Raw genomic sequence first — 19,546 nt, 5'->3', positions numbered from 1 at the left:
ATTCAGAGAGCATGTGTCGGATGGCCTGCGTCCCCTTCGAGTGGGGAGGAGTATCCGGCATGCTGAAGGTGACGGTCCGCGATGATGCCCCTGTGGACTGTTTCCTGGGGAACGATCTCGAGAGTTCCCCATGGGCCGCCGTAGAAAGAAGAGAACACCTGGGGATGTTGGGCCTGCCGGACTGGGCATGCGTAACCACCCGGTCCATGGCGGCCCGCACCATCCCCCGACCAGAAGAACCCGAATGGCCAGCACCTCCTCCCCCGATCGCTCCAGTGGGGGACGCCGACACCGTCGACCTCCCAGAACAAACCCAAGAAGAACTCGTCCAGCCCCAGGATCTCCCAGACCTGGCTCAGTGGCGTCAAGAAGGGGGACCCACACAGGAGCAATTCCGTCAAGAACAGAAGACATGTCCCTCCCTCGAGGGACTACGACAACAAGCCCTCGCCCAGAGCACGGGAGATACCGCCGGGGCCCACTGGATCTATTGGGACAATGATTTGTTGTACAGTGAACAAAGAATCGCCGAGTTGGGGGCCAGTCGAGTGTTAGTGGTGCCCCTCCGTTTTAGAGACTTCCTGCTGAACTTGGCCCACGATGTCCCCCAGGCCGGCCACCTGGGTCAGGACAAAACCTACAACCGCCTGGTGACCCATTTTTACTGGCCCAAGATGAGAAATGACGTGCTCAACCACTGCCGGTCCTGTCCCACTTGTCAGGCCTGCGGGAAGAGCGGCCGCAAACTCAAGGCACCCCTACAGCCCTTTCCAGTGGTTACCACCCCGTTTGAAAAAGTGGGAATAGACATTGTGGGGCCCCTAGACCCCCGAACAGCCCAAGGACATCGTTTTATCCTGGTACTGGTGGACCATGCCACCCGATATCCCGAGGCCATCCCCCTTCGAACTGTAACCGCCCCGGTGGTCGGCCGAGCCTTACTGGGGATCTTCTCCCGAGTGGGCTTCCCCCAGGAAGTCGTCAGCGACAGAGGCACGAACTTCATTTCGAAATACATGAAATCCCTCTGGCAGCAGTGCGGGGTCACCTACCGATTCACAACCCCCTATCACCCACAGGGGAACGGACTGGTTGAGCGGTTCAACCGTACCCTCAAAGGGATGATTATGGGGTTAGAAGAGCCCCTCCGCCGCCAGTGGGATGTGCTTCTCCCGTGCCTCCTCTTCGCCTACCGAGAAGTCCCTCAGAAGTCCCTCGGCTTCAGCCCCTTCGAGCTCTTGTACGGGCACCCTGTTCGAGGGCCCCTCAGCCTAGTCAAAGAAGGTTGGGAGATGGCCCTCCTGAAAACCCCTCCAGACGTCTACAAGTACCTCCTGACCCTCCGCAATCAGACCAGGCGGTTCCGAGAAATCGCCAAAGCCAATCTTGAAGCCAGTCAGGAGGACATGAAGAAATGGTACGATCAGAACGCCTCCTCCATAGAGTTCGTACCTGGCCAGCAAGAATGGGTGATGTCCCCCACCGAACCTTGTGCCCTGCAAGATAAGTGGACGGGGCCCTTCAAGGTGGTCGAGTGCAAGAGCCCCGTCACCTATCTCATCGACATGGAATCTTCCCGGAACCCCCTCCGGGTCCTCCACGCCAACAGACTGAAGCCTCACTTTGTGCGCTCGGAGCTCAGCCTATTGATGGCTACAAACAGTGGGACAGAAGAAGACTCCGAGCCCCTCCCTGACCTACTGAGGGCCCGTGAAAAGGATGGTTCGGTAGACGGGGTCCGGCTGTCAGACGCCCTGACCGCAGAGCAGCGCCAAGACTGTCGGGCGCTCCTGCTGCAGTTCGCAGCTCTCTTTTCCCTCACCCCAGGGGTCACCCCCTGGTGCCTACACGACGTGGACACGGGGGACAGTCCCCCCATCAGACATCGGGCGTACCGTGTGCCAGATCGGGTACGTGCCTGCATCCAAGAAGAAGTCTCCAAGATGCTCACCCTTGGAGTCATCCAACCCTCGGACAGCCCCTGGGCCAGCCCAGTCGTACTGGTCCCCAAAGCTGCTGCTCCCGGCACCACCCCTGAGCTCCGATTCTGCGTCGATTATCGGGGCCTGAACGCTGTCACCCGAACCGACGCTCATCCTATCCCCCGAGCAGATGAACTGGTCAACCGCATGGGGGCCGCCCGCTACCTAAGCATCTTCGACCTGACAGCGGGCTACTGGCAGATCGGCCTCACCCCCAGGGCCCAAGAACGATCCGCTTTCTCCACCCCGGATGGCCACTACCAATTCAAAGTGATGCCCTTCGGCATGAAAAATGCTCCAGCCACTTTCCAGCGACTGGTGAACCAGGTATTGGCGGGCCTCGAAGACTTCAGCGCCGCCTACCTGGACGATATCGCAGTGTACAGCCGCCACTGGTCAGACCACCTCAACCACCTCCGAGAGGTCCTGCAGGCCCTCCAACAGGCCGGCCTCACAATCAAGGCCAGCAAATGCCAGATTGGCCAGGGGTCCGTGACCTATCTCGGACACCAAGTGGGGAGCGGTCTTGTGGCCCCCCTCCAGCTCAAGATCGCTGCCATCCAGTCCTGGCAACCACCCATCACCCAAACCGAGGTCCGAGCCTTCTTGGGACTCACCGGCTACTACCGGCGGTTTGTGAAGGACTATGGCAGCATTGTGGGGCCCCTCACGGCACTTACATCCAAGAACCAGCCGAAAAGAGTCAACTGGACTCCTGACTGTCAAGCGGCCTTCAAGAAGCTGAAGGCCGCCATGTGCACCGCCCCTGTGCTCCAGGCTCCCGACTACAGCCGAGAGTTCATCGTCCAGACTGATGCCTCCGACCATGGCATTGGGGCCGTCCTCTCCCAAATGAACCCCGAGGGAGTCGACCAACCAGTGGCCTTCATCAGCAGACGCCTACTGGACCGGGAACAGCGCTGGAGCACCATCGAGAGGGAGGCCTTCGCAGTAGTGTGGGCCCTCAAGAAGCTCCGGCCCTACCTCTTCGGTACCCACTTCCGGGTGCAAACAGATCATCGCCCCCTGCAATGGTTAATGCAGATGCGGGGGGAGAATCCCAAGCTGTTGCAATGGTCCATCTCCCTGCAGGGGATGGACTTCACTGTGGAGCACCGCCCTGGCCAGGATCACGCCAACACGGATGGCCTGTCACGCTTTTTCCGCCTCAACGAGGAAAGTCCCCAAGAAGATGGGTGACTCTCCCCGCCTTCAGCTGGGGGGGACGCATGTTGGACAGGCCACATGAAGGGCTCGCTCCCTCCCCGCACGACAGGGCCCGGGCACCGGCTCTCCAGGTGCTACCCACAGAAGCAACTCACAAACCGTCCCCCACGGGACCCCTGCTCCCGGACATCTCTATATTACCGGGCCGGGCCACCGTCAGCACCCTTGCCCGAACCGGCCGCCATCTTAGACACTGCACCACGAGGCCGCGTGGCCTCAGCTCGACCCCAACCCTGGGCCTGGCCAGGCCCCGACAGCCCGGCACCACCATCCACCCAGGAGGCAAACGGACCACTTGGCAGGCCAATGGGAGAAAGGAGCGTCGATGGCTCTCCCCCGCCAGGTGCCGATCGCCCCCAGCCTCCCCGGGCGCTGGCTCCACCCCCCTGCTGGGTGTCTGGACTCCCTCATCCCGGACCTCCCGACCTCCAAGTGTGAGGGTCCGGACATCAAAGGGCGCCAGACCTATAACTGGGGCAGCTCCAGAGCAGGAAGGCAGTTGTATCCTGGAGTCGAGAGACGCCTCGAAGAACTCATCCTTGACGGACTGCTGGCGCTGCCGCAGCCCTACCTTGTGAACTGTCGTCCTGCCGCTGGCGCTGCCGCGGCCCTCTGCAATCTACCGTCTTCCTTGGGACCTGCTGGCGCTGCCGCGATCCGTTGTAACTACCATCTTCGTTGGGACCTGCTGGCGCTGCCGCGATCCGTTGTAACTACCATCTTCATTGGGACCTGCTGGCGCTGCCGCGACCCGTTGTAACTACCATCTTCGTCGGGACCTGCTGGCGCTGCCGCGGACCGTTGCCACCTTCGTCCACTCCGGGATCTGCTGGCGCTGCCGCAACCCGTCCTTCAAGAACGCCGAGCTCGAGTATTGAGAGCTATCCACCATCTCATCGTAACTACCAGATTGGTAATAAGACTGTCCCGCTACCCCTTTCCTATCCAAGAGACTAGAATCGAGGGGACCCCTGAGTCCAGACCTCCTTGTACCATCCTACCGTACTTCAAGTTTACTTATAAAGAACGTTAAATCTTATCCTTGTGTGGTGCCTATTCTGTGGGGGGGAAGTTACTTGTCTGTACGATCGCTGGAGACGGCTCTCCCCGGAGACCTCTCCCCTTGTCCTCGGCCGACCCTCCAGGTCCCGTCTAACATCGCTAAATAGGCTTAGCGATGATTTTTTTTTATCTCTGCCTATCGCTGGATATGTTAGCGGAGAAAACATGCTATTAGCAACGTTTTTCTCCATCGTGCTAAAATATCCAGCGATAGCGGCGAAATGCGTGAATATCGCTGAGAATACAGCGATATTCATGCATTAGTGACGAAATGCTCTTAGCCATGTTATCTACCTCCCATTGGATAACATGGCTAAGAACTGGTCTGGGCAGGTGTTAGTATTTGGAGATATTTGCGCTTAGCGCGAATATTTCCAACGCTACGCCTGCCTTGCTAATAGGCGATAGCGACGTTAGCGACTGCTTTCAATCGCTAACTGGTTGGGTACGCCCACTTTGCATGTCATTAGCGATAAACATCGCTGACATGCAAAGCGGGCCCCAAACCGCTTGCTATCGCCTAAAAGCTGTTGCTAACTTCAGTTAGCGACAGCTTGCTAATAGGGCGGTAGAATTATCGCCGCTTAGCGGACGAAAACGGCTGCTAAATCGGCGATAATTGCCTATCGCCCCCTTTGGTAATATGCTCCATAGTGTCAGAGGAGCACTCCCTTCAACTTGCTAACCCGAGGAAGGTGTACAAACGTGGAGAACACATCGGTTATACGCGATTTTCTTAAAGACGTGCGAGGAGGGAAAGAGGAGTTATGGATCTTTCATAACATTTGGGCACAAGCGATATCGGTATACACCCAGAGACAGTCACTGATGTTTACTTCTGTACTATGGAGCAACACAATAATCAAGGACCTTAGGCCCAAAATGCAATGGGCAGTTCTACAAATGTAAATAAATGTAAATGTACATGTATTTATATAGCGCAAATCGCCCACATCTATGCGCTTGCTTAGGGAACCCGTCCTGGTATTCCCCTGTGAGATACCCCGGCAGGGTATCCACAAGGTGAAAGCCAGGCATCCCGCCGCGAGGGGCCGTTGTGGAGATTAAGCAAGCTATTGCCCAGAGTTGCAGAGTGTGAACCCGTGAGTCGAGTAGGCACCAGAGCGAGAATTATCGAGTCCGTGGAATTATTGAGCCCAAGACCCGCTGAGGCGGGGAATTGAACCCTGGTCCAGGACCGATCTCAGCTTCCAGGTCTGCCGCCTCTAACCCCTGAGCCACACTTCTCCACAAAAGGAATTGTGCATCATGAACTATTGATGTATTATAAGAATGTATTTTTTGATGCATATATAATCATAAGATAAAGTTTCTGGATGAAATGGACATTATGTAGTAGCAATTTAATTATTTTCTATTTGTTTATTGAGTTTATAATTGCAATATTGTGACACCGCCATTGGGAGGCTAGGCTACAGTGCGCAGAGGCCAAGTGGAAATACTTGAAATATTATTTGTCTAGCACAGCCCCTACCCCTAACTCAGATGCATCTGTTTGAACAATGAATTCCTTGGAGTAGGTAGGACTTTGCAGAATTGGTGCTGTGCACATGGCCTGATTCAGGTATTAAATGCCTTTTGACAGCTGACTGTCCTCTGAACTTTCTTAGGCATTCTTTTTGAAGTTAAGTCATCCAGGGGGGTCACTATGGAAACATACCCCTAGACAAATCTTCTGTAGTACCAAGTCAGGGCCAAGAAAGCTCTGACCTGAGTCTGGGTAGTTGGAGCAACCCAGTCCATGATGGTCTAGATTTTGCTCTGCAATGGTTGAACTTGACCTCCACCTAAAAGGTGGCCCAGGTACACAACCTGACTCTGCCGTATCTGGCACTTAGTAGCCTTGATAGTTAGGCCTGCTTTCTGCAGGGCCTCCAACACATTTCTCAGGTGGACCAGGTGATCCTCTCAGGTGGAGCTAAAGACAGCAATATCATCTAGATATGCTGCACTATAGTCTTCCAGACCTGTTAGGACTTTGTTCACCAACCTTTCAAAAGTGGCAGGTGCATTTTTCAGACCAAAAGGCATCATCACAAATTGGTAGTGCCAACTAGGGGTAGCAAATGCTTTCTTGAGCGTTGCATCATCAGCTAACCTGATCTGACAGTAGCCAGCTGTAAGATCAAATGTGCTCAGAAATTTGGCTGAGGCCAACATGTCTATAAGCTCATCTGCTCATGGGATTTGATGGGCATCAGTTCTAGTGACTGCATTGAGACCCCTGTAGTCTACACAAAACCTCATCTCTCTCTTACTACCATGGGTGTGACGTCTAGGTACCAAGACCACTGGACTAGCCCAAAGGCTATCTGAGGGTTCAATAACTCCCAAATCCAACATCTTCTGGACTTCAGTCCTGATACAGTCCCTGACATGATCAGGTTGCCAGTAAATCTTATTTTTAACAGGCAGAATTTCCCCAGTGTCCACTTCATGAGTGCACCAGGTAGTCTGGCTTGGAGGAAGTGAGAACATGTTCCTATACTGATTGAGAACCTGTCTACAATCAGCTTGTTATTGATCAGTGAGGCTGCCTGCCAAGGCTACACCATCAACTGACCCATCATCAGGGTTCTGTGAGAGCAGGTCTGAGAGAGGGTCACTCTCTTCCTCCTGTCCCTCATCAGTAGCCATGAGCAAGCGCCTGTCTGCCCTGTCAACATATGGTTTCAGTCTGTTGACATAAAGCACCCTATGGGGGCTCCTGGGAGTTCCAAGGTCTACCAAATAGGTAACCTCTCCCTTCTGTTCAACAATTGTATGGGGGCCACTTCACTTGTCTTAGAGAGCTGTTAGGGCCACAGGCTCCAAAACCCACACTTTGTGTCCTGGCTGGTAAACAGTCAGTACAGCCTTTTGGACATGCCAAGTCTTTTGCAATTCCTGGCTAGCCTCAAGGTTTTTGGTTGCCTTTTTCATGTATTCAGCCATCCTGGAGCGGAGACCAATTACATAGTCCACTATGTCCTGTTTAGGGGGTTTGAGAGGTAACTCCCATCCCTCCTTCACCAGACACAAGGGACCTCTGACAGGATGCTCAAACAGAAGTTTCAAAGGGCTGTAACCAATCCCCTTCTGAGGAACCTCCCTGTATGCAAATAAAAGGCAGGGCAGTAGGATGTCCCATCTCGGCCTGAGCTTTTCTGGGAGACCCTTAATCATACCCTTCAAGGTTTTGTTGAACCCTTCAACTAAACCATTGCACTGTGGATGATAGGGTGTTGTGAATTTATAGTTAACTCCACATTGCAAACAATGTTCCCATGTCCATGCTCAGCCCCCTGTGTCCATGCTCATCCCCCTGTGTCCATGCTCAGACCCCTGTGTCAATGCTCAGGCCCCTGTGTCCATACTCAGCCCTGTGTCCATGCTCAGCCCCTGTGTCCATGCTCAGCCCACTAAGGTCCTTGCTCAGCCCCCTGTGTCCATGCTCAACCCCCCTCTGTCCATCCTCAGCCCCCTGTATACATGCTCAGCCCCCTGTGTCCATGCTCAGCCCCCCATGCTCAGCCATGTCCATGTTCTGCCCCCTGTATCCATGCTCAGCCGTGTCCATGCTCAGCCCCCTGTGTCCATGCTCATCCCCCTATGTCCATGATCAACCCCCTGTGTCGATGCTCGGCCTTGTGTCCATGCTCAGCCCCCTGTGTCCATGCACCGCCCTGTGTCCATGATCAACCCCCTGTGTCGATGCTCAGCCTTGTGTCCATGCTCAGCCCCCTGTGTCCAAGCTCAGCCCTGTGTCCATGCTCATCCCCTTGATCCTTGCTCGTTCCTCTGTGTCCGTGCTTAGCCCCCCTGTCCATGCTTAGTCCTGTGTCCATGCTCAGCCCCCTGTGTCCATGCTCAGCCCTGTGTCCATGCTCAGGCCCCTGTGTCCATGCTCGGCCCTCTGTGTCCATGCTCGGCCCTCTGTGTCCATGCTCAACCCCAGTGTCCATGCTTGTCCCCCTGCGTCCATGCTCAGGCCCCTGTGTCCATGCTCGGCCCTCTGTGTCCATGCTCGGCCCTCTGTGTCCATGCTCAGCCCCAGTGTCCATGCTTGTCCCCCTGCGTCCATGCTCAGCCCTCTGTGTCCATACTCAGCCCCTGTGTCCACGTTCGGCCCCCTGTGTCCATGCTCAGCCCCCTGTGTCCATGCTCAGCCCTGTGTTCATGCTTGGCCCCCTGTGTCCATGCTCAGCCCCCTGTGTCTATGCTCAGCCCTGTGTCCATGCTAATCTCCCTGTGTCCATGCTCGGCCCCCTGAGGCCACGCTCATCCCCTTGTGTCCATGCTCAGCACTCTGTGTCCACGCTCAGCCCCCTGTGTCCATGCTCAGCCCCCTGAGGTCCACGCTCAGCCCTGTGTCAATGCTCAGGCCCCTGTGTCCATACTCAGCCCTGTGTCCATGCTCAGCCCTGTGTCCATGCTCATCCCCCTGTGTCTATGCTCGGCCCCCTGAGGCCACGCTCATCCCCCTTTGTTCATGCTCAGCAGTCTGTGTCCACGATCAGCCCCCTGTGTCCATGCTCAGCCTCCTGAGGTCCACGCTCAGCCCTGTGTCCACGCTCAGCCCCCTGTGTCCATGTTCAGCACCCTGTGTCCATGTTTGGCCCCCTGTGTCCATGCTCAGCCCCCCTGTGTCCACGTTCAGCCCCCTATGTCCACGCTCTGCCCCTGTGTCCACGCTCAGCGCCTTGAGGCCTCGCTGCTCACTGCTCCTGGGAATGGATCCCATGAAGGGAGATCTGAGGGTGTGATCCCTCTGGGGCGGTCCTTGATCCAGCCCTCCCTGTAATCTCTCCGTCCACACTAACGTTTGTTCCTGAAAGGCAGTTTTGGTTTCTTTTTCAGACTCAGCCTTCTTCTGGCATGAAATGGATCTGCGTTTACCCTCCATTCCAGTGACTCCGATTGGCTACAATGACGAAGTAAAATACATGAGGTAGGTCACAGTTCAGGGGTTCAGTCACAACCTGGACTCTATGCCTCAAAACTTTTTAAATACTTCCATGTGAATGTAACCACTCACTATCCAGTAATCTAGAGTAGAGAGGCATAGTGCCAAAATCAGCAACACTCCCCATACCTCCTACACCAATAACCTGGAGAAATAAACAGATCAGACACCTTCTTTGTGGAGAAAATTGCTGCAGGTTTATTTTCATAACAAATATGCCAACATGGTGGGTTATCTTACAGGTGATCCCAGGGCAGGCAGCCCCTCGCCGTCTGCCCACTTGATGAGCCAAATTATACTGTGGCCCTAGCCTATTGGTGTTTGCCAGATTTGGAGAAGGGGATAACCCCTCCCACCGGTGGACCGCCAGTTCACTCCATTACTCACGCCCCCAGAAGGGGGGCAAAGCGTTCCAGGCAACCCCCAGTTGCGCAGATCCACAACCGCCCGTAGGACTAACAGGGCGCCGTTGCTCCTCCAGGGTCCAACACGAGGACCTCCTTGAGGATATTTGGCCTTTGCATTCTTGTTGTTCTCGTGCAGAGGGTACCCCTCTGTACCTTGGAGCCTCTGGATCGCCCTGTAATTCCGGCTGCAACACAAAATAATAAGTTAGCCAACACACCCTCCCCACCCCTTGCCTGTACGCTGAGTAAGCGGAAGGGAGGGAAGCGGCGTGAGGGCAGCAGGAAAAGAGGGTGCCCAGTGGGCGGGAGAGGTATATGTACCTCGCCCCTTGTCCAGTCCTGCCCGGAGTAGATGCACACGTGGACCCTAGGGGGTCATAAACACTGGGAGGCTACCTCGTGTGCCCTCATGTGGCACTAAGAGGGGCCAACCTTCTTAGGAGGGGCCCCTTTGTGGACCCGGGGCAGCCCACAGTAATCTAGAGTACAGAGGCCAGTAATCTAGAGTACAGAGGCAGTAATTGTAGGAGAGTATGATCTACTTCTTATGGTTACCCCCACTTTTTGCTGATGTCTCATTGTTTTTCGACTTTAACCTGGCTGGGGCCCTGCTATCCAGGACCCCAGCCTAGCTACTTCCTCTCTAAATGGATTCCATGTATTTAAGTACACTCCAGTTTGGATACTGGGTTACCCTTATGAGTACCTAGTATATGGTACCTTAGGTACTAAGGGCATAGGTGCCCCAGAGGCCTGTCTGGGGCTGATGCATGTATTATGCCACCACTGGGAAGCCTTCCAAAATGACACAGAGGGACTGCTACTGCAGCCTGGGTAAGGTGGTGTAAGCACCCCTTACCTAGATATAGTATACCTATATCTACCTTAAATCACTGCACATATAAACCTATCAGTCACCCCTATGGCAGGGCTTATCAATCCTGAAGGCAGAGTTCTTGGTTTTGTGTGAGAGAGTGCCCATGTATGAGCAGAACCCTTCTGCAGTGAAGTACTACAAAAATATCATATAGGGCTATACTTACCAATAGCCCCAATCCCATTTACAAATAATCAGTCAGTTGGCAGTGAAGAAAGTTCAATCATTTATTAAGCAAAATACTCTATAGAGGACCCTCTCCAATCCTCACCCATGAAATGCATGCAGAAGACTGATGGCTTAGAGTCAAAACAGAACATATATAGTTTCAGGTCAACACATGAATTCACTGTAAAAGCAAAAACACCACTTGCCCCCCTAGCTCCAGGAAGTGACCACATATGGCACAGCTTGGATAGGAACAAAGGCATAGCTATCTATTACCGGGGAGGTCAGGAAGGGTGACTCCCTTTCGTCTCGGGGCTTGGGAAAGAAGAGGCAGCGCCTTCAGGAATGCTCTAATCACTCCCAAAGCCAAATGCGCCCTTGAGTCTAAAACAGTAAAGTAAACAGGCTACCTTTCAGCTGCTACCAATAACTCAGATGAACAGAGAGCTTGAAAACAGCACGTGATCAGCACGTGATCACATCCCGTGCTCGAGCACATGTACAGAAAACGGCATCTGTATGGTTCTTCAAATTCTCTTCTAACAACAGATTTACAAAGAAGGAAAAGAGGGTTTCTTCCTAGCAAAATACATATATCTCAAGCAGAAAGTATACATATAGATTCAGCATGCTAACAGAATATAGGTGCAATACCCCTTATGCAGGGAAATCTAATTTTTATCCCTCAGTAGCCTTTGGAATCTATTCTCTGTGGCTGTTCTGTGATGCAGCCAGCCGAATATATACTCTTAAGTGCATTATAAACTCGCTGTAAGTGCTAAGTTTGGACTGGCTGCACGGAAACATGTCGTGTTTGGTGTTTGGTGTTGAAATCATACCTCCCATCCCCACCAGTCCTGGAGGCGGGGTAGAATTCAACCCTTCTAGAGGGAGAGACATGTACACTTCGGCATACCCGGTACCAGTTTTAAAGAACCCTGGCATCACAAAATGGATGCTGCAGCCACAGACACGAGTCTGGCCTCCTACTGCTGGACGAAACTCCAGGAGGGGAGGCCTGGACAATAGATTTCCTGTCACAGGAAGGTGTAACCACCTCCTGTTGGACAGGCCTCGTGAAGGGGCCGCTCCCTCCCTGCATATTAAGGTCCGAGCACCGGCTCTCCCGGTGTCCCCAGGAGAACCACCCCCGCAACCCACAGAAGCAACCCGCAACCCGTCCCCAACGGGACGCCTGCCCCGAACACCTCGACATCGGCTGACCCGGGCCTACATCAGCAGCATTGCCCCGGGCCGGCCGCCATCTTGGACACTGCACCACGAGGCCGCGTGGCCCCAGCTCGACCCCAACCCTGGGCCTGGCCAGGCTCCGACATCGAGGCACCACCATCCACCCAGGAGGTGAAGAGACCACTTGGCGGGTCAATGAGAGAAAGGAGTATTGATGGCTCTCCCTCGCCAGGTGCCGATCGCCCCCGGTCTCCCCGGGCGCTGGCTCCACCCCCCTGCTGGGTGTCTGGACTCCCTCATCCCGGACCTCCCGACCTCCCAGCGCGAGGGTCCGGACTTCAAAGGAGGCCAGACCTATAACTGGGGCAGCTCCAGAGCAGGAAGGCAGTTGTATCCTGGAGTCGAGAGACACCTTGAAGAACTCATCCTTGACGGACTGCTGGCGCTGCCGCAGCCCTGCCTTGTGAATCATCGTTCCTGCCTGCTGGCGCTGCTGCGGCCCTCTGCAACCTACACCTCAGTCGGGGCCTGCTGGCGCTGCCGCGGCCCATCCTTGTGAACCATCGTTCCTGCCTGCTGGCGCTGCCGCGGCCCTCTGCAACCTACACCTTCGTCGGGACCTGCTGGCGCTGCCGCGGCCCATCCTTGTGAACCATCGTTCCTGCCTGCTGGCGCTGCCGCGGCCCTCTGCAACCTACACCTTCGTCGGGACCTGCTGGCGCTGCCGCGGCCCATCCTTGTGTGAACCATCGCTCTTGCCTGCTGGCGCTGCAGCGGCCCTTCTCAAACGAGACTTATCATCCTAGCCTGCTGGCGCTGCCGCGGCCCGACCTTCCAGAACTCCGAACTTGTGAGCTCCCCATCTTGCCACACCCGTACCGGACCGGCACCAAGACTGTCCCGCTGCCCTTTCCCCTTCAGAGACTAGAATTGAGAGGACCCTCGTGTCCCGACCTCCCTGTATCGCTGATAACCTTGCTTCAAGAACCGTATATAAAGAGTGTTGACCTCATCCTTGTGTGGTGTCCATCTGTGGGGGGGAAGTTACTCGTCTGTACGATCGCTGGAGACGGCCCTCACCGGAGGCCTCTCCCCCTGTCCTCGGCCGACCCTCCGGGTCCCCGTCTAACACCTCCCTGACAGGCCTTAGTGGATTGGGGCTGGTTGGGTGCACTCGGAGAGTGCTTTGAAGTCTGCAGGGGGGCACATTTGGTGTCCCTGTGCATAGCCCAGTTCAAACCGGTTACAGGGGCTACTAGTCCCTGCTCTGGCGAGAAACTAGACAAAGGAAATTGGTGTAGCCACCCCTCTTTCCAAACCCTCCCATAGGTGGGTCCACAGAGTTAGTCCAACCCCTTCCTTGGGTGTAAGAAATTAACCCCTGACTACAGGACTGGGGATTACACCTGGATGAAACTCTACTACAGAAATACTGAAACTTTGACGATCTACACGACTAGATGACTGAAGAATCTCCCTTGGTGTAAAGGAGTTACTCCCCTGCAAGGCAGGCACCTTAAACGCATTTGACCGGTTTGCATCACCCTGCTTGGCAGGTACCAAAGACGCAACTGCCCGGTCTGCATCTCCGAAGCTCCAGCCGGACTCCGAAGTAATTGCAGCCCAGGAGGTGGATTTCTAGACTTCTCTAAGGCTGACCTGTGTCACCAGCAAAGCTGAGACCTGCAGCCCTTGTGAGTACCGTGGAACTGTAACCCCTGGACAGCATGCACATTAGCAAGTGCATCAGCTTCTCGACGTCCATTGAGGGTGTGCATTGGGTAAGTCATAGCCCAGACCCGAGCACCTTTTCCTCCGAAGATTGTGGGCCTTCACTACACGAGTGTTCCGTATGCTGGCCCTTTGTGTTTTCGCTTGAGGTACCTTTGCGATCCCTAGTCCATTGACTGGTGGGTCCCTGAGAAGGAACTTTGACTTTCCTTGGGTTTCTCTGTTTGCTCCAGAAGTGCCCTGACTCTCCAACGCTTGGTGAGTCCCTCAGACCTTGCTGGTTCACACCGAAGCCTATTTTCTCTTCCTGCATGTATTGATGTTGCCAAGGCTTGTTGGGTCCAATCCAGGCATTGACACCGCAGCACTCTACATCCTTTGTGGAACAGCTCAAATTGAGAACCTGGTTGTCGTCGACACCTCCAGGTCCCCGTGGCTGCGGAGTCACACTTCACCTTCTTCACCTGAAATTACCCGACATCGGTGGGCATCCGCCTATCATGCTCCTGGTCACTGGCAAGTGACCCAGACTCTGTCCCCTCTGCTTTCAGGTTCTTCTCATCTTCAATCCAGGCTTGGATCACCTCGGACACTTTCCTCTATGACGGCAGCAGCACTCTTCAGCAGATCACCTTTGAAAGCAACAACGAAACCCGACACCAAAAGACACCTATGCACCCGGCTTTCCTGGGTGAGGTAACTTGAGTACTCTGGTGCTCCCGTGGGTGTTGGCTCTAGAACCTCTTAGGTCTAAAGGGGTTTGCTCTAATTCCTCTTCGAAGTGTCCCTAATCTTTACATTTCCAACTGCGACTTTCCCCATAGAAGTCTATGGTGATTTGTGGCTGTGTTTAGACACTGCACCCGTCCCCCGGGGGTCCCCTGTGTCACTGCCTTGGGTGGTTCCTTGTGGCCCCAGTGATTCTACAGGCTCTAGGCCTTGTTTCTAGCCAACTCCTGGTTCTTATACCACTTCATTGATATATGGCTTGGTACGTCCCTAGGGCTCAACATATATTGTTTTAATTTACTGTGTGATATTAAGTTTACTGAATGTACTTTTGCCTCAATCCTCATTAAGCGACTAGAGGGATGTGTTTAGAATAAATACATATATTCTATATATATACCTTGTGTGGTGTACTTTCATTTGATTATTCAAGGGATTATAGACTGATAAAACAAGCTGCTTTACATTCCTTCAAGACTTAGCCTGAAGGCTGCTCTCCACAGCTACCACTAGGATAGCTTTCAATAAAGGTTCTCTAAACCTACCATCAATAAGGGTCGTTTGGACGGGTGCAAGGTGCCCACTAGAATAGTGTACAGCATATGCCAGGCCAACGTCTCACAGTATGATTCCTTTCACATGTGCCCTGGACTCTGCTTCTGTCTTTGTGCTGCATGTGGACTCGGCAGGGAGGTCCCTTCAGTGCCTGGCCCTGTGTAAAGCGCTGTGAAGTCTGCACCACACACAATTCTTAAATAAATAAAATAAAGGTCCCTACCCTGTGCCTCTCGCATCAGCCCCTCCAGTCCTTCAAGGTCAGCCTGCAGCAAAGTGCTGAGGAGAGCTGAAGTATTCTCACCTATTTGAAAGTGTTTGATTTTTCTTTTTCTTTTTTAATTCAGTAAAATAGGGGGCGAGGCGGCTCCCCCGTCCTGGCGAGGAGCCCTCAACATCACCTACAGAACTGGGCCGGGCTTCAGTTCACCGCATGAAAAAAGGTGAGACATTCTTAACCTTCCTCCAACACTTGTGTCCACACTGTTAGCTCACTTGTGAACCTCTGCACCACTGCAGAGCTTGGGTCAAAGTGCATTGACAGAACAGTGTGTAGGTGGTACACGACTGATGAGCATTGGCAGGGCTGTGTGTGAGTGAGACATGGCTGAGGTGCTTTGGCAGAGCTCTGTGCATTGGCAGAGCTGTGTGTGGGTAGAACATTATTAATGCATTGGCAGAGCTGTGTGTGGGTAGGACAGGTGTGAGGTGCATTGGCAGAGCTGTGTGTGGGTAGGACAGGTGTGAGGTGCATTGGCAGAGCTGTGTGTGGGTAGGACAGGTGTGAGGTGCATTGGCAGAGCTGTGTGTGGGTAGGACGGGACTGGGGTGTATTGGCAGAGCTGTGTGTGGGTAGGACTGGTGTGAGGTGCATTGGCAGAGCTGTGTGTGGGTAGAACATTATTAATGCATTGGCAGAGCTGTGTGTGGGTAGGACAGGACTGAGGTGCATTGGCAGAGCTGTGTGTGGGTAGGACTGGTGTGAGGTGCATTGGCAGAGCTGTGTGTGGGTAGAACATTATTAATGCATTGGCAGAGCTGTGTGTGGGTAGGACAGGACTGAGCTGCATTGGCAGAGCTGTGTGTGGGTAGGACGGGACTGAGGTGCATTGGCAGAGCTGTGTGTGGGTAGGACAGGATTAATGCATTGGAAGAGCTGTGTGTGGGTAGGACAGGTGTGAGGTGCATTGGCAGAGCTGTGTGTGGGTAGCACAGGACTGAGGTGCATTGGCAGAGCTGTGTGTGGGTAGGACAGGACTGAGGTGCATTGGCAGAGCTGTGTGTGGATAGCAGAGGACTGAGGTGCCTTGGCAGAGCTGTGTGTGGGTAGGACTGATCTGAGGTGCATTTGCAGAGCAGTGTGTGGGTAGGACAGAACTGAGGTACCTTGGCAGAGGTGTGTGTGGGTAGGACAGGACTGAGGTGCATTGGCAGAGCTGTGTGTGGGTAGGACAGGTCTGAGGTGCATTGGCAGAGCTGTGTGTGGGTAGGACAGGACTGAGGTGCATTGGCAGAGCTCTGTGTGGATAGCACAGGACTGAGGTGCATTGGCAGAGCTGTGTGTGGCTAGGACAGGACTGAGGTGCATTGGCAGATCTGTGTGTGGATAGTACAGGACTGAGGTGCATTGGCAGAGCTGGGTGCCGGTAGGACTGATCTGAGGTGCATTGGCAGAGCTGTGTGCAGGAAGGGCAGGCGTGAGATACATTGGCAGAGCTGTGTGCAGGAAGGGCAGGTGTGAGATACATTGGCAGAGCTGTGTGTGGGTAAGACAGGTGTGAGATACATTGGCAGAGCTGTGTGCAGGAAGGGCAGGTGTGAGATATATTGGCAGAGCTGTGTGTGGGTAAGACAGGTGTGAGGTGCATTGGCAGAGATGTGTTTGGGTGAGACAGTACTGAGGTGCATTGGCAGAGCTGTGTGTGGGTAGGACAGGACTGAGATGCATTGGCAGAGCTGTGTGTGGGTAGGGCAGGACTGAGGCGCATTGGCAGAGCTGTGTGCATTGGTCATGTAGTGGACTCCTACCTGGACCCAGAGCATGGGGTTTCTCACAGACATCATTCTCCCACCCTCCCAACATGGCCACTGTAAGAAGGACCCCTACTGTGCCACAGACAGGAGCGGTCGAGCTGGGAGACTTGCAGTTTCTTTTTCTGTCTCCTGCCAGAGAACCCCACATATTCAGATAAGTGTTTTCAAACTTTTTCAATGTTTCATTATAGTACATTTTTTGGTTGTGGTGTTAGCCTGCCCTGGCTGCTTTCACTTATAATTTGGTTGTTTATGGGCCATCGCTCAGACCCTGGGCCCCTCCCATCCTCTTGGGCCTGGTTACTCAAAGATCATTTGGCACAGTTGTTTGGTGTCAATAGGGACCAATTATATTCAATAAGCGTCTTTTGGTGCCCAATGGGAGCGCTTGCCTGCCTGGGATGGCAGTGCACGAAGCAGGCCCTGACATTTGTATCTGGATTACCCAAGGGTACACTCTGTTGGGCCAAGGATGCGCTCGGGTGAGCCAAGGGTGCGCTCGGGTGGGCCAAATGTGCACTCAGGTGGGCCAAGTGTGCGCTCAGGTGGGCCAAGTGTGCGCTCAGGTGGGCCAAGGGTGCGCACGGGTGGGCCAAGTGTGCACTCGGGTGGGCCAAGTGTGCACTCAGGTGGGCAAAGGGTGCACTCGGGTGGGCCAAGGGTGCGTTCAGATGGGCCAAGGGTGTGCTCAGGTGGGCCAAGAGTGCACTCAGGTGGGCAAAGGGTGCACTCGGGTGGGCCAAGGGTGCGTTCAGATGGGCCAAGGGTGTGCTCAGGTGGGCCAAGAGTGCACTCAGGTGGGCCAAGGGTGCACTCGGGTGGGCCAAGTGTGCGCTCAGGTGGGCCAAAGGTGTGCTCAGGTGGGCCAAGGGTGCACTCAGGTGGGCCAAGTGTGCGCTCAGGTGGGCCAAGGGTGGGCTTGGGTGGGCCAAGGGTGCACTCGGGTGGGCCAAGTGTGCACTCGGGTGGGCCAAGTGTGCACTCAGGCATGCCAAGGGTGCACTCAGGCATGCCAAGGGTGCGTTCAGGTGGGCCAAGGGTGCACTCAGGTGGACCAAGGGTGCCCTCGGGTGCGCCAAGGGTGCGCTAGGGTAGGCCAAGAGTGGGCTCGGGTGGGCAAGGGTGCGCTCGGGTGGGCCATGGGTCCGCTCAGGTGGGCCAAGGGGGCGCTAGGGTGGGCCAAGGGGGCGCTCGGGTGGGCCAAGGGTGCGCTCGGATGGGCCAAGGGTGCGCTCGGGTGGGCCAAGGGTGCGCTCGGGTGGGCCAATGCAGGCCCAGTTTCTGTCAATTCTGCACCCTTTCTGTATTATGGGCCCTGTTGTTCTTTGAAAATTCCCTTACAAAGTCATCCATGCTTAGGTTTGCTGTGAGCTCCTTCTTGTGCACTGTTGGACAGGCCACATGAAGGGCTTGCTCCCCCCCCGCATGACAGGGCCCGAGCCCCGGCCCTCCACGTGTTACCCACAGAAGCAACCTGCACCCCGTCTCATACGGGACTCCTGCCCCCGGACATCGCTGTATCATGGGGCCGAACCACTACCGGCTCCTTCGCCCGGACCGGCCGCCATCTTGGACACTGCACCATGAGGCCGCGTGGCCTCAGCTCGACCCTAACCCTGGGCCTGGCCAGGCCCCGACATCCTGGCACCACCGTCCACCCAGGAGGTGAACGGACCACTTGGCAGGTCAATGGGAGGAAGAAGTGTCGATGGCTCTCCCCCGCCAGGTGCCGATCGCCCCCAGCCTCCCTGGGCGCTGGCTCCACCCCCCTGCTGGGTGTCTGGACTCCCTCATCCCGGACCTCCCGACCTCCAAGTGCGAGGGTCCGGACATCAAAGGGCGCCAGACCTATAACTGGGGCAGCTCCAGAGCAGGAAGGCAGTTGTATCCTGGAGTCGAGAGACACCGTGACGAACTCATCCTTGAGGGACTACTGGCGCTGCCGTAGCCCTGCCTTCTGAACTATTGTCCTGCCTGCTGGCGCTGCCGCAACCTTCTGCATCCTTCATCCTCGTCGGGACCTGCTGGCGCTGCCGCGGACCGTTGTAACTACCACCTTCACCGGGACCTGCTGGCGCCGCCGCGGACCATCGCTACCTACGATCATCTCGGGACCTGCCGGCGCTGCCGCGGCCCGTCCATCTAGAACGCAGAGCTCGAGGATTGTGAGCTACCCATCATATCATCGCATCTACCAGATTGGTAACATGACTGTCCCGCTACCCCCTTTCCCATCCAAGAGACTAGAATCGAGGGGACCCCTGAGTCCAGACCTCCTTGTACCATCCTATCGTACCTAAAGATTGCCTATAAAGAACGTTAAACCTTATCCTTGTGTGGTGTACATCTGTGGGGGGGAAGTTACTCGTCTGTACGATCGCTGGAGACGGCTCTCCCCGGAGACCTCTCCTCTTGTCCTCGGCCGACCCTCCCGGTCCGTCTAACATTGGTGGCCAGCGGCGCGATCCGAATCAACGCGTAATCGTACAGAGAGTAACTCACCCCACGACTAAACCACAATGACAACCAAAGAAAGCGGATCCACCGAGAAATTCCAGATGGAGAAATTGGAAGAGTACAACCATCGTGAGTTGAAACAATTCTGCATTGAACTAGG

The 19,546-nt window shown here is 54.9% G+C and overlaps 1 protein-coding gene across 1 annotated transcript in view; it reads left to right on the top strand.

Moving 5' to 3' along the window:
* The window catches only part of LOC147689523 (glutamate carboxypeptidase 2-like), a 583,351-nt gene that overhangs the window by 229,089 nt on the left and 334,716 nt on the right, over positions 1–19,546 (top strand). The window contains exons 6-7 of the mRNA XM_086936912.1: positions 9,132–9,222; positions 15,243–15,338. Coding sequence (XP_086793038.1) covers positions 9,132–9,222; positions 15,243–15,338 — 187 coding nt within the window. The remainder of the gene's footprint in view (positions 1–9,131; positions 9,223–15,242; positions 15,339–19,546) is intronic.

This window comes from Lissotriton vulgaris, chromosome 9 (genome assembly GCF_964263255.1).
Source record: "Lissotriton vulgaris chromosome 9, aLisVul1.2, whole genome shotgun sequence".
NCBI classification, from domain to species: Eukaryota; Metazoa; Chordata; class Amphibia; order Caudata; family Salamandridae; genus Lissotriton; species Lissotriton vulgaris.
Note: the sequence above shows the minus strand (reverse complement) of the source record. Positions and strands in the feature narration are given on the sequence as shown.